Genomic DNA, 15,151 nt, shown 5'->3' with positions numbered 1-15,151 from the left:
TGACCCAGATAACCACAATGGTGTGATCACTCACTTAGAGAAAGACATCCTGGAATGCAAAGTCAAGTGGGCCTTAGGAAGTATTACTACAAGCAAAGCTAGTGGAGGTGATGGAATTCCAGTTGAGCTATTTCAAATCCTAAAAGATGATGCTGTGAAAGTGCTGTACTGATTATGCTAGAAAATTTGGAAAACTCAGCAGTGGCCACAGGATTGGAAATGGTCAGTTTTCATTCAAATCCCAAAGAAAGGCAATGCTGAAGAATATTCAAACTACTGCACAATTGCCCTCTTTTCACATGCTAGCAAAATAATGCTCAAAATTCTCCAAGTGAGGCTTCAACAATATGTGAACAGTGAACTTCCAGATGTTTAAGCTGGATTTAGAAAAGGCAGTGGAACCAGAGACCAAATTGCCAACATCTGTTGGATCATAGAGAAAGCAGGAGAGTTCCAGAAAAACATCTACTTCTGCTTTATTGACTACCAAAATCTTTGACTAGTGGATCACAAAAAACTGTGGAAAATTCTTCAAGAAATGGGAATATCAGACCACCTGACCTGCCTCCTGAGAAATCTGTATTCAGTTCAAGAATCAACAGTTAGAACTGTATGTGGAACAACAGACTGCTTCCAAATCGGGAAAAGGGTACATCAAGGCTGTATATTGTCACCCTGCTTATTTAACTTATATGCAGAGTACATCATGTGAAATGGTGGGCTGGATGAAGCACAAGCTGGAATCAAGGCTGCTGGGAGAAATATCAATAACCTCAGATATGAAGATGACACCACCCTTATGGCAGAAAACAAAGAAGAACTAAAGAGTCTCTTGATGAACGTGAGAGTGAATAAGTTGGCTTATTCAACATTCAGAAAACTGAGATCATGGCATCTGGTCCCATCACTTCATGGCAAATAGACAGGGAAATAATGGAAACTGTTAGCGACTTTATTTTATTGGGCTTCAAAATCACTGCAGATGGTGACTTCAGCCATGAAATTAAAAGTCACTTGCTCCTTGAAAGAAAACTATGACCAACCTAGACAGCATATTAAAAAGCAGAGACATTACTTTGCCAACAAATGTCAGGCTAGTCAAAGCTATGTTTTTTTCCAGTAGTCATGTATGGATGTAAGAGTTGGACTATAAACAAAGCTGAGCACCAAAGAATTGGTGCTTTTCAACTGTGGTGTTGGAGAAGACTATTGAGAGGCCCTTGGAGTTCAAGGAGATCAAACCAGTCAATCCTAAAAGACATGAATCCTGAATATTTATTGAAAGGACTGATGCTGAAACTTCAACATTTTAGCTACCTGATGCTAAGAACTCACTCATTTGAAAAGACCCTGATGCTGGGAAAGATTGAAAGCAGGAGGAGAAGAGGGTGACAGAAGATGAGATGCATCACTGACTCGAGGTACATAAGTTTGAATAAGCTCGGAGAGTTGGCAATGGACAGGGAAGCCTGGCGTGCTGCAATCCATGGGGTTGCAAAGAATTGGGCATGACTGAGTGACTAAACTGAACTGAGACTATTTTCAAAAGAACTCATTTCACTTTTTCATATGTGGAGAAAATAAATAAATAAATGATTAACAAGCACTGTAAGAAATATTTTAATGAATCTATTTATGGTCCCACATGGGAGATATGAAACAGAGACTGGCATATTAAGTTAATACTGGATATTTATTTTGCTTTCTTGGGCAAGTAAATTGCCTTTCTTAAAAATCTATAACATCTAATTTCTTTATTTTCCCTCTCTTCTGATTTCCTCTGGTTCTGGTTCCAGCATGAAGGATGGACAGACAGACACATCAAACTAATAAGCTCTTATTCTAGATGACCTGAACTGAACATTGCTGACACTTACAGTTGTCCTGCAACTCCACCTTCGGGTAATCCACTAAAATGATTAACTCAATTTCATATTCTAGTTCTTAATTCTGAGAGTCTTTGCCATGTTACAAAGCTGCAGACCCTGTGAGTGTCCTGAAAGTTGAGATAACATATTAATTACACCACAAACCAGATTAGAATTTCTATGTGAGTTGAAATGTTAATTACTCTGAATGTGCCTTTTTAGTTTCCTATGGTGGCTCAGAGGTTAAAGCGTCTGCCTCCAATGCGGGAGACCCGGGTTCAATCCCTGGGTCGGGAAGATCTCCTGGAGAAGGAAACGGTAACCCACTCCAGTATTCTTGCCTGGAGAATCCCATGGACGGAGAAGCCTGGTAGGCTACAGTCCACGGGGTCGCAAAGAGTCGGACACGACTGAGCGACTGAACGGAACGGAACGGAACGGATGATGATGATGAACAGGGATCAAGTTCTGTTACTATATATATATATATATATATATATATATATATATAGAGAGAGAGAGAGAGAGAGAGAGTAATGTTTTCTAGGAATATTATTGTGAATAATGACTCCTCCCTGCCTCTGATGCTATCCATCAGAACAAGAACAATGGAAAAAGCATTGGACTCAACCAACATTTATCAAGGATTTATTATGTGCCAGGGACTTCCATATACGTTACCTATGGTTAATCCCTGGAAGAAGGTACTATTCCAAGGACAATTTACATGAGTTGCTCAAGGTCACAGCATTTCTAAAGAGTGGAGTCAGATTCAACTTCAGGCCTCTGTTACTTGCATTTCTTCAAACTCAGTATTCTTTCCATAGCATCACATCTGAAATAGGATGATTCTTTAGGGATGAGGTATTTCTCGTGAATTAAGACTGTGGAGGTGTTGTTACTTTGACATGCAAGACACATGGGAAATAGGATTTTTGTCCCCCCCCCCCACAAAAGTTTAATGACTTTATTTTTAGGGCAGTTCTAGTGTCACAAAAACTGAGAGGGAGGTACAGAGATTTCCTCTATATCGTTGCCTCCAACATATGCATAACTTCCCCTCATTATCAACATCCTCCACCAGAGTGGCACATTTGATGAACTTACATTGAAACTATATCATAATCACTCAAAGTCCAAATTTTACACTAGGGTTCACTCTTGGTGTTGTGCATTCTATGGGTTTGGACAAATGTATCATGAAATGTATCCACCATTATGATATCATACAGAGCATTTTTACTGCTATAAAAATCCTCTGGTATTCTACCTATTCCTTTCTCTCTTCCCTCCTCACAATCCTGGCAACAACTGATCTTTTTACTGTCTCCATAGTTTTACCTTTTTCAGAATATCACATAGGTGGCATCATTTAGTATGTAGATTTTTCAGATTGACTTCTTTCACTTAGTAATATGTGCATGTGTTTCCTCCATGTTTTTTCATGTCTTAGTAGCTCATTTCTTTTTTAAAAAATTTTTATTGGAGTATAGTTGATTTCCATTGTTGTGTTAGTTTCTGCTGTACAGCAAAATGGATCAGTTATACATATACATCCACTCTTTTTTATAGATTATTTTCCCATATAGGCTATTACAGAGTACTGGTTAGAGTTCCCTGTGCTATATTATATATCCCAGGATAATTTCCCTGTACTTATTTTATATATAGTGGTATGTATAAGTCAATCCCAATCTTCCAGTTTATTCCCCCTTCTAATTTCCACCCCACTCCTGTAACCATGTTTGTTTTCTACAGCTGTGACTCTATTTCTGTTTTGTAAATAAGTTCATCTTTACCATTTTTTTTAGATTCCACATATAAGTGATATCATGATAGCACATTTCTTTTTAGCCCTGAATGATATTCCATTCCATGGATGTATCATAGTTTATTTATCCATTTACAAATTATGAATAAAGTTGAAAGGGAAGCAATTTTCAAGTCACTAAATTCATTTAGTACTATTTTCTAAATGATGTTTGCTAAATATTTGCTAAAAATGATTTGCCTTTCCTACTTCTTTTCCCCACCTCTTTTCCCCAGTCTCTAAAAAGAAAAACATACCTCTCAAATGTCAGGAATCTTACTGTCATACTTTTATTCAGGCTGTATAAACCCTTGAGGCTAAGTAAAACAACAATTCAAATATTCACATCCAGGAATCTTCTTTAACTCAAGACCCTGTAATCTCACTAATAGATGCATTTCAAAATTTTATATTTTATGTTTAATAATAATCATGATGTATAATATCTTCATGCTATTCTTACCTATTATGTATGTATAACAATTGTAACTATAACTCAATCTAGAAGACTTTTTATAATTAGACACTTATGCTACAAGGAAATAAAAATAATTCAATTTCTATTTATATACCTATTTTGTTGCAGAAAAACTCAATATGGAGTTCTGTAGAGGACTTTCAACTATAAAAATATATTATGATAGGCTATGATTCTGCAGGAAGAATGTAATGGATATTTGATTTCAAGGAGAAAAAAGAAACAATGTATTTTTCCTGATGGTTAAAGAAAAGTTTACACTTTCAAGTTTAATGTTTGATGATAGACATCAATTGCCCTGGTTTCTAGAATCCAATGAATATCTTTAAATATGTAATATAACAGTTTTATTTTAAATTGTCAATATGTATAGTATCCTAGAAATTATACCTTTTGCAACTGTTTAAACATGATGAAAAAATTTAGATGTTAACTTAGAAACGGGTGAGGGAGTAAATAGTTTCTCAAAAAACTTTTAGGAATTATGTGAACAAACATTTGAAGATCCCAATACTATAGGGGGTGTTGTCAGGGTTAGGTTTAGTGTGTGCAAAGCATCTAGGATAACAATTAATACTGCTATTAACTGAAGGACTAAGTTCTAATTTTAACCCTCTTTCTTCCTTGGTATTTGGTTCAGGACACTTTTATTTTTCTGCCCTTTAGTTTCATTGTCTAGATAAAGGATAACACAGATGACTGTAAAACACTTTGAGTGCAGGGATTAGATGATATGCCAAGGCCTTTGACTGTGTGGATCACAATAAACTGTGGAACATTCTGAAAGAGATGGGAATACCAGACCACCTGACCTGCCTCTTGAGAAACCTGTATGCAGGTCAGGAAGCAACAGTTAGAACTGGACATGGAACAACAGACTGGTTCCAAATAGGAAAAGGAGTACGTCAAGGTTGTATATTGTCACCCTGCTTATTTAACTTCTATGCAGAGTACATCATGAGGAACGCTGGGCTGGAAGAAGCACAAGCTGGAATCAAGATTGCTGGGAGAAATATCAATAACCTCAGATATGCAGATGACACCACCCTTATGGCAAAAGTGAAGAGGAACTCAAAGGCCTCTTGATGAAAGTGAAAGAGGAGAGTGAAAAGTTTGGCTTGAAGTTCAACATTCAGAAAACGAAGATCATGGCATCTGGTCCCATCACTTCATGGGAAATAGATGGGGAAACAGTGTCAGACTTTACATTTTTGGGCTCCAAAATCACTGCAGATGCTGATTGCAGCCATGAAATTAAAAGACGCTTACTCCTTGGAAGGAAAGTTATGACCAGCCTAGATAGCATATTAAAAAGCAGAGACATTACTTTGCCAACCAAGGTCCGTCTAGTCAAGGCTATGGTTTTTCCCGTGGTCATGTATGGATGTGAGAGTTGGACTGTGAAGAAAGCTGATCACCGAAGAATTGATGCTTTTGAACTGTGGTGCTGGAGAAGACTCTTGAGAGTCCCTTGGATTGCAAGGAGATCCAACCAGTCCATTCTAAAGGAGATCAGTCCTCGGTGTTCATTGGAAGGACTTATGCTAAAGCTGAAACTCCAATACTTTGGCCACCTCATACGACGAGTTGACATGGAAAAGAGTCTGATGCTAGGAAGGATTGGGGGTGGGAGGAGACGGGGATGACAGAGAATGAGATGGCTGGATGGCATCACCGACTCGATGGACATGAGTTTGAGTGAACTCCGGGAGTTGGTGATGGACAGGGAGGCCTGGCGTACTGTGATTCATGGGGTCGCAAAGAGTCGGACACGACTGAGCGACTGAACTGAACTGAACCATTAGTAATGTTAATGATAAGTTTCATCATGATGAAAATATAGGCATAGGCTCTATAAATCAAGAAATAAAGCAGGTGTTCAATAAATGTTTTTGAATTAGTTGATGAATGTTATAGGGAATCTTTCTAGAATGAAAGACCATTTACCCATTCCTTGGGCATCTTCCCTTAGTATCTGCATTGGTGTTTTTAAAGAAAATGGACATTTTCTCACAAAGAAAAATGAGTAGGAAATAAAATCCTTTCCTGGGATGTGGCTACCTATTAATTCTCAGAAAGTTTCCTCATTTGACTCTTGTTCACTACTGTGATATAGTATAGTGGTTAAGAGCAATGTAGGCTCCACATGTAGGAAAGATGGCTAGTGGGAAGCTGCTATATAGCACAGGAAGTTAAGCTTGGTGCTCTGTGATGGCCCAGAGGGGTGAGATGGGTGGTAGGAGGGAGGTTCAAGAGGGAGGGAGCTCAAGAAGGAGTATATATATGTGTACATATAGCTGATTCACATTGTTGTAGAGCAGAACTACACATGGCACTCTAAAGCAATTATACTCCAATTGAAAAAAATTTTTTTTAAAAAAACGGTGTAAGCTCAAGTTTAAACTAGCTGAGGTTAAGTCACTTAACCTCTCTTCAACTCAGCTGTCTCATCTTTAAATGGGTATAATAATAATACGAATACTAACTTCATAAGATTGTTTGAGGAATCATGAAGTGGGTTATGGGCTTCCCAGGTGGCTCCAGTGGTAAAGAATCTGCCTGCTGATGCAGGAGATGCACGTTTGGTCCCTAGGTGGGGCAGATTACCTGGAGTAGGAAATGGCAGCCCACTCCAGTATTCTTGCCTGGAAAATTCCATGGACAGAGGAGTCTAGTGGGTTACAGTCTATGGGGTCCCAAAGAGTTGGAAACTGAGCATACATGCCCCCAAACATGCGTGAATTGGGTTATGGGATTATAGATTGTGTGGAAGGTAAAGAATATTTCTCCCATAGACATCCATGTCACAATCCCTAGAATGTGTGACTGTATTGTCTTACATGACAAAAGGACTTTGCAGGCTTAAGTTAAGTATCTTGAGATGGGGAGATTATCTTGGGTTATTGGTGGGTCCTTAGAAAGAGGGAGGCAGGAGGGTCAGTGTCAAAGTGATGCAGTGGGATAGAGACTTGACTGGCCACTACTGGCTTTAAAGATGGAGGAAGGGAGCTATGAGCCAGGGGATGTGGACAGCTTCTAGAGGCTGGAAAAGGCAAGGAAATGGATTCTCTCTTACAGTCTCCAGAAAGGAACACAGCGTATTTGACATTTTGATATGGCCTACAGATGTGTATTTTTAATTTCTGACTTCTGAAAGTATAAGATAATAAATTTGTGCTATTTCAAGTCATCAAGGTTGTGGTAATTTGTTGCAGCAGCAATAAGATACTAATACAGGTAGGGAAGCTGTTACTACTCTATTTACAATCTCCTTCAGTTCTGGCTTTCTTGGCTTTCTTCACAAGGCAATGTAATCTAAACACTTTCCCAAAATTAAATTCAAACTTTTTGCTCACGTACGCAATATTTTCCAGCCCCTAGCTACTGTTAGTCTAAAGGCAGCCACCTGTAAGTATAGCCCTAGTTCTCCTACAATAGACAATGGACAAGAGGCCTCTCAGGGAAGCTGCAAGACAGTTCATAATATCCTCTTTATAGCTTTTCTACTTACACATGGAAAATCACATGCTTTAATCACAGCCAATGCAATGAGTTGGATCACAAAAACCACACTTTGTGGCCCTATTCAGGGAAAAATGAATTCCTAATTATGGCCTCCTTTTCTTTGGTAGAGGGTTCTGAGCTTAACACAGAGATCCAAGAGCAGGAGTCAACCCTTCAGGTAGAAGGCACACGGGAATTAGAGCTCACAGAAATGGGAAAGGGAGGAGAAATACAAGTGGGTCAGTCAGAGGGAAGCTGGAAAAAGGAAGGAAAAAAACAACAACAAGCAATCCAGCCAAATAAAGAGAAGTGAGAGACATCATCCCACAGTTGATCTCTCCTGGGTTCTCACTCCCTCCCATTTTGGAAACTTTCCAGGTATACTCTAGGGGCTTCCCAGGTGGCTTAGTGGTAAAGAATCTGCCTGCTAATGCAGGAGATGGTGGGGAAGATCCCCTGGAAAAGGAAATGGCAAACCACTCCGGTATTCTGGCCTGGGAAAGCCCATGGACAGAGGAACCTGGTGGGCTACTGTCCATTGAGTCGCAAGAGATTCCCACACGGCTTGGAGACTGAAAAACAACAACTAGTGCGGGCGCACCTGCCCCTGGAGGCTGTGCTGGTACAGCTATTAGCTGGGGTGGGCTGGGAATACTCTTTGTGAGAGCCGGCGCCCTGGCGGGGTAATGCGGCGATCGCAGGAAGGAGTCACAGGGCGCGAAACGGAAAGACTACATCTCCCAAGCCGCCACGCTTTCCAGCTGGAGTCTAGGGCGCTGACTGCTCCCCAGTTTCCGTAGGGAAGCGCCGGGCTACCGCAGCTATTGTGCGTCGCGCTATTGCCCTCCTCTTCCCGTTCGGGCGTCTTTGGAGGAAGGCTACGTTTCATTGTCGCCCGGCTTAACACCTCTGGCGCTTAGCAGGACAACAGGCAGCTCCCTTGGACCAGGAAGAACTTTAGGAGACGGCAGATTCTGGTAAAGAGACCTTAGGGTGCAAGTAAGATACAATTTAAGGAACCCGAGCACCCTGCCTCGGTACATGGGCTTCGCCGGGGAAGGGTGGAGGCGCTGGCTTTAAGAAGGGGGAGGGGACAGTGCACTCCGGGTTACCCGCGGAGCTCGGCAAAGGAAATCTTCTGCTGGCTCGGCAGTTGGGAGCAAGGAGAGGCACCTCCCACCCTCAAAGCTCACCCCCGCCTACACCCTGGGCGGGCCTAAGTGTCACGTTTGCAGTTGCTCGGGAAGGATCCGGCCGCTCTCCGGAGGAGAGACGAGTTGGTTTCTGCTGCCTGTCAGGGGAGCAATGACTAGGGGGCATGTTGCTTGTTAAGCAGCACCCCGCCGGGATCCAACTGCGTTAGTTAGCCCTCCCCGTTATCTGAAGCAATCGCCGGGCCGCCCGTTTCCGGTACAGACCAGCCAGCTGTCCCCAGGAATCTCATCTGAACAGGTATCTGTCCTCTAAAGGGAGGGAGGCTACAGCTTCCTAAACGAGTCCTGCACTCTGCGCAAACCATCTTTTCCTCGTACTGTGCCACTGATGCTCTTGGTCTTTGTGTCTTTCCTTTCTCCTTCCAATCCCTGTCATCAGAACCATGGGGCATCCCCCGCTGGAGTTCAGCGACTGCTACCTGGACAGTCCTGATTTCCGCGAGAGGCTCAAGTGCTATGAGCAGGAACTGGAGAGGACCAATAAATTCATCAAAGATGTGATCAAAGACGGCAACGCGCTTATCAGCGCAATGAGAAGTAAGTGGAAGACTTCGATGAGCAGTTTCCGTGAGCCGGTGGCTCTGGCCTTTGGAGATCTTCCACAACCCAGCCCAAGTGTCTGAGGCTCATGGTTTTACGGATATTTTGGAAGTGGGGTCAGTAGAAGTGGAAGTTGGTGGCTACAACTAGAATTGGGGTTTTCCCCTTTAGTGGTTTTGGTTTTATAAGATAGGATCTGTAGCTGAGGGGATGTCTTGTTCGGCAGCTATCTTTTCTTGTCAGACTCCTGTTCTAAAGGGACAGGCCACTTGTACTGTCGGACATGTTTATACCCATGTATGAAAGGGACATCTAAGCTGACCAAGGAACTGCCCTACAACCTCCTAAAGGATTGGGAATTCAGGCCAGCAGCTTGAGTCAGGGTTTTGTTCCTGTTTGGACTCTGGTTGCTGCAGATAAATATGGGGGTAGTAAAAAAATTGCCAATGGCAAGTTATTTTCTAAGGAAAGCACCTTTGCTCTTTAAGTTACTGAGTTATGGTTGTGTTCAAGGTTGGTCTAAGTTAAGAATTGTTAAATGACCTCATGTGCCACTGAATTCTCCTCGCAGGTGGAACAAAGACCTTCCTAGTCCCTGGCAGGAGGAGCCCAGCTCCTGGGAGCATAGTAGAGAGCTCAGGTTGGGAGTCACCAGGCTGAAGGAACCTCACCCAGCTTGGCTTTCCAGGCCCTCAGAACTAAGAACTCTGAGACCCTCACCTGCTTCCCCACTGTGTATAGATTTTTTTATTTCTGCTAGTTGGCAGAAGGTTTGGAGTAAGAGAAAGAATAATAAACATCCTCAACAAGAGTGCAGGCAGATCAATCCATTGTGCCCAAGTATATACCCAGAAGAATGGAAGATAGGGAATGGGTGGTGATAATTCATTTTTTCTCTTCTTGGTTGAAGGATGATTATGAAAAATAAAGTCAAAGTCACTGGCAAATATATTCTGTATACCTGTAATATTTTTTTTTTCTGAGTGGATTTATCCCACAAATAGTGTGTCTGGTCCAGCGTGGGGACCTTCTTAAGGCAAATACAACCAGCCAAAAGCAAGGAGAAAGACTTGGGAGCCGCAGTGCAGTAGTGTTTGTTGTACAGCTCTCCTGATTTGCCCCTTGGAGTCTGGGCTTTCCCTGTATATGTTGTCTGCCTACTTTGGTCATAAGTGTTGCAAGTTCCTACTTGTTTCATTGAATTGGATCATGTGATGGTGTGTCTTATTTTAGTCAGAACAAGAGTAAACTCTTGATTGCGTCTTAAAGATGGGGTATTTGAAATGCTGATCCTTAGAGACTTTAGCCCAGGGTTTGGGATGTGTTGCCACTTAATAGACTTCATTGAGAGGTTAAAGATATGCTGGTTGTGCTACAAAAGTAGTTAGAAAGGTGAGGTTTCCTGAAAGGAAAAGCGGGAAATGTTTGGATTTTCTTTTTGTTTACTTGTTACAGTAAACTACTTAGTGCAGTATTCATAGTTAAATGAAGCTCATCTAAGCCCCCAGAAGGGACTGGCTTTGTGAAGTGTAGGATAAACTGAAAGTATTTGTGTTAAAGAATGAGTTGTTAAGGTGTATCAGAGAGATTAAGATCCTTAAGAAAAAATACAGTTCAATAAAATGGTGGAGGAAGGGCAAAAGTTTTCTAGGCAAGTGGTAAGTTGCGGTTTTTATTCTTTCCTTTGAGGGATTAAAAGTGGTGAGAGTCGACAATTATGCAGGTTTAAACCTTTGCATATGGGCAGAAGATCCAAGAGTTATTTTGGCTCAGGGGATTCTTGGTATTTATGGTGGTTTTCCTTTCCTGAGTATACACAGAAAGCCAAAAATAGGACAGTTAAGAAATAAAACCCAGCAGCTAACCCAGACTCCATTTCTTTTCTTTAAGTTACATGATTCTAAAAACATGATTTGCTAGAGGCAAAACAGGATGTTTCCCGCTGTCTTGACCACAGTAATGTTTATACTCCAACTCTGCTTCCTCAAAATGGGCTAGCTGGGCAACTTTTTCAGAGTAAGTGAGGTAGATGCAAAACAAAGGTATACTTTTGCTTTGTAAGGAGGAAGAAGGAAGAGAGAACACTTGAATTAGATTTGAAGACCTGGGTTACAATCTTGGCTTCACCATTTTGGGATAGGAAGGCACATATCATATATTTCAGATATAAAATGGGGGTAATTATATGCACCTCACAGAGTTGCTTTGAGGCTCAAAGGAGTGAATGGATTGTGAAAGTATTTTGTAAATGTAAACGGGTAAATATTTTAAATTGTTGATAATACATCTTCAGGTTAATAATATACTGACTGAATATACTTTTTGGTAGATTTCTAAAGGGAAATCCATAAACAAAAGTAGTTCGAAACATTTTTTTGCTGTCATCTTGTTGGAAAATTCATTCCCTCTATTGGCGTGGCTCAGTGATTAATTTTGTATATGTGTACATGTGTGTGGATTCATTTTGTCATTTGGAATCTGGCATTAAAAGTAAAGAATTATTGACACTTTTTCATTTAATTTATTAAATTGACCATCAAATCAACTGGTTAGTGTTTCTAGTAACCAATGAAACCTGGTACTTCACTCTGCAAAAATCAGCTGCAGTTTTTGTTTAAGTTGTTAAGCTAGTTGGAACTTGATTTCCTGCTTATGTTTGATTTTGTACAGAGCTCTAGATAAGGTTTTAGTCACAGCTATGTGTGATAATTAGTTTATTAAATATGGATTCTATTTGAATATCTAGATTTTCTTAGATCTGTGCTCAGAGGTAATTGATGTTATGAATGATATTCAGTATGTCTTCTTTGGAAAAGTGGCTGATTTACCCCCTCCCCTTAAATGTGATCTGTTCATAATCGTTGGAGTAAAAAGTGGTGATTATAATTTAAATCAATGACAAATAAAACATTGGCACTCTGAAAGGTGAATATATTGCCCACTTTTCTTTTTGTTCTTTTTAAAAAAAATATTTATTTATTTGATTGCATTGGGCATGTGGGATCTTTTGTTGTGGCTTGCAGGCTGCCCCATGGCATGTGGAATCCTAGTTCTCCCACCAGGGATTGAACCCATGTCCCCTGCATTGCACGGTGGATTCTTAACCACTGGACCACTAGGGAAGTCCCTGTTCTTTGTTTTTATATTGGCAGCTTTGGTCCTTGATGTTGTACGAATATTTTCTATGCACTCAGGCTAGGTATTTAAAACAAGTGAACATGATACACCTAATAAATGTTATATAATTCAGTGAACATGTATCATTCATTCAGTAAATACTCATTCACATACTAAATTCAAGCCATTGTTCTCAGGGTTGTTACAAATGTTACAGAGGAAGTCACAGATGGGATCCTGCCCTCAAGGGACTGGTAGGGAAGATAAGATATGTGTTCAGTTCAGTTCAGTCGCTCAGTTGTGTCCGACTCTTTGCGACCCCACGAATCACAGTACGCCAGGCCTCCCTGTCCATCACCAACTCCCGGAGTTCACTCAAACTCATGTCCATCGAGTCGGTGATGCCATCCAGCCATCTCATTCTCTGTCGTCCCCGTCTCCTCCCACCCCCAATCCTTCCTAGCATCAGACTCTTTTCCAGTGAGTCAACTCGTCGCATGAGGTGGCCAAAGTATTGGAGTTTCAACTTTAGCATCAGTCCTTCCAATGAACACCCAGGATTGATCTCCTTTAGAATGGATCTCCTTGCAGTCCAAGGGACTCTCAAGAGTCTTCTCCAGCACCACAGTTCAAAAACATCAATTCTTCGGTGATCAGCTTTCTTCACTGTCCAACTCTCACATCCATACATGACCACGGGAAATACCATAGCCTTGACTAGACAGGCCTTTGTTGGCAAAGTAATGTCTCTGCTTTTTAATATGCTATCTAGGCTGGTCATAACTTTCCTTCCAAGGAGTAAGCGTCTTTTAATTTCATGGCTGCAATCAGCATCTGCAGTGATTTTTGGAAACCAAAAAAATAAAGTCTGACACGGTTTCCACTGTTTCCTCATCTATTTCCCAAGAAATGATGGGACCAGATACCATGATATTTGTTTTCTGAATGTTGAGCTTCAAGCCAACCTTGTCACTCTCCTCTTTCACTTTCATCAAGAGGCTTTTGAGTTCTTCTTCACTTTCGGCCATAAGGGTGGTGTCATCTGCATATCTGAGGTTATTGATATTTCTCCCGGCAATCTTGATTCCAACTTGTGCTTCTTCCAGCCCAGCGTTCCTCATGATGTACTCTGCATAGAAGTTAAATAAGTAGGGTGACAATATACAACCTTGACGTACTCCTTTTCCTATTTGGAACCAGTCTGTTGTTCCATGTCCAGTTCTAACTGTTGCTTCCTGACCTGCATACAGGTTTCTCAAGAGGCAGGTCAGGTGGTCTGGGATTCCCATCTCTTTCAGAATGTTCCACAGTTTATTGTGATCCACACAGTCAAAGGCTTTGGCATAGTCAATGAAGCAGAAATAGATGTTTTTCTGGAACTCTCTTGCTTTCTCCATGATCCAGCAGATGTTGGCAATTTGATCTCTGGTTCCTCTGCCTTTTCTAAAACCTGCTTGAACATCTGGAAGTTCACAGTTCACATATTGCTGAAGCCTGGCTTGGAGAATTTTGTGTAGAGATCACCAAAGTATAAGGTAGTAGATATGGATCAGAGCCATAGAGTGGGACAGGTGGATACCATGGTATACAGCATGATGGAGAGGTCATTTCCCTATGGAAGGATAAGGGAAAGCAAAGGAGAAAGTAGCATTGTAATTGGACAGAATTGACTTATCACTTATTTAGCTGTTCCTATATGTTATTGTCAGTTGCTCATTCGTGTCCGACTCTTTGTGACCTCATGGACTGCAGCAGGCCAGGCTTCCCTGTGCTTCACCATCTCCTGGAGCTTGCTCAAACTTGTGTCCATTGAGTCAGTGATGCCATCCAACCATCTCGTCCTCTGTCATTCCCTTCTCCTGCCTTCAGTCTTTCCCAGTATCAGGGTCTTTTCCAATGAGTTGGCTCTTCGCATCAGGTGGCCAAAGTATTGGAGCTTCAGCTTCAGTGTTTGTCCTTCCGATGAATATTTCCTTTAGGATTGACTGGTTTGGTCTCCTTGTAGCCCAAGGGACTCTCAAGAGTCTTCTCCAACACCACAGTTCAAAAGCATCAATTCTTTGGTGCTCAGCCTTCTTTATGGTCCAACTCTCACATCCATACATGACTACTAGAAAAACCATAGCTTTGACTATATGGACCTTTGTCAACAAAGTAATGTCTTTGCTTTTTAATGTTCCTATATGCCAAGAATTAAAACTTTTTAACAGACTTATGAGGCAAGGATTATTATTTCCACTCTTTATATGAGAAAACTGAAGTTCAGAGGAATTAAATAACTTTCTCAGCTGATAAGAGCAGGAGTCTGAATTAGAGCCCAGATCTGACTCTGAGGGCCCTGCATTGCACTATATTCAGGACAGGAAATTTCATGTAGTAGGAATGACATAGAGAATGTAAAGGTATAGCAAATAATTCAGGTCATCTGGGTTATATGGTGCAAGAAGAGAAGTTTGGGAGATGACCTTGGAATGGAAGGTTGAGGGCCTTGACTCTGCATAACCTGTTAAGTACTTTAGGCTTTTCTTTACAGGCAGGGAGTATTAAAAACATTTTTGGTAGCAGAGAGGCATGGTCTGAACTGTGTTTTAGGAAGATTCATCTGAGAATGATATAAGAT

The 15,151-nt window shown here is 41.1% G+C and overlaps 1 protein-coding gene across 7 annotated transcripts in view; it reads left to right on the top strand.

Moving 5' to 3' along the window:
* Positions 1-8,366: 8,366 nt before the first annotated feature.
* OPHN1 (oligophrenin 1) overlaps positions 8,367-15,151 on the top strand; it is a 534,987-nt gene continuing 528,202 nt past the window's right edge. For 4 of the 7 annotated variants that reach the window (XM_088833841.1, XM_088833840.1, XM_088833839.1 and 1 more), the window contains exons 1-2: positions 8,369-8,637; positions 9,254-9,411. In XM_088833841.1, the coding sequence (XP_088689967.1) occupies positions 9,258-9,411 (154 nt within the window). In that variant the 5' untranslated portion in view covers positions 8,369-8,637; positions 9,254-9,257. The other 3 variants (XM_088833845.1, XM_055438105.2, XM_088833843.1) reach the window with 3 other exon arrangements.

The sequence above is a fragment of the Moschus berezovskii genome, chromosome X (assembly GCF_049115385.1).
Source record: "Moschus berezovskii isolate FMDL1 chromosome X, NW_MosBer_1.0, whole genome shotgun sequence".
Taxonomy (NCBI): Eukaryota; Metazoa; Chordata; class Mammalia; order Artiodactyla; family Moschidae; genus Moschus; species Moschus berezovskii.
Note: the sequence above shows the minus strand (reverse complement) of the source record. Positions and strands in the feature narration are given on the sequence as shown.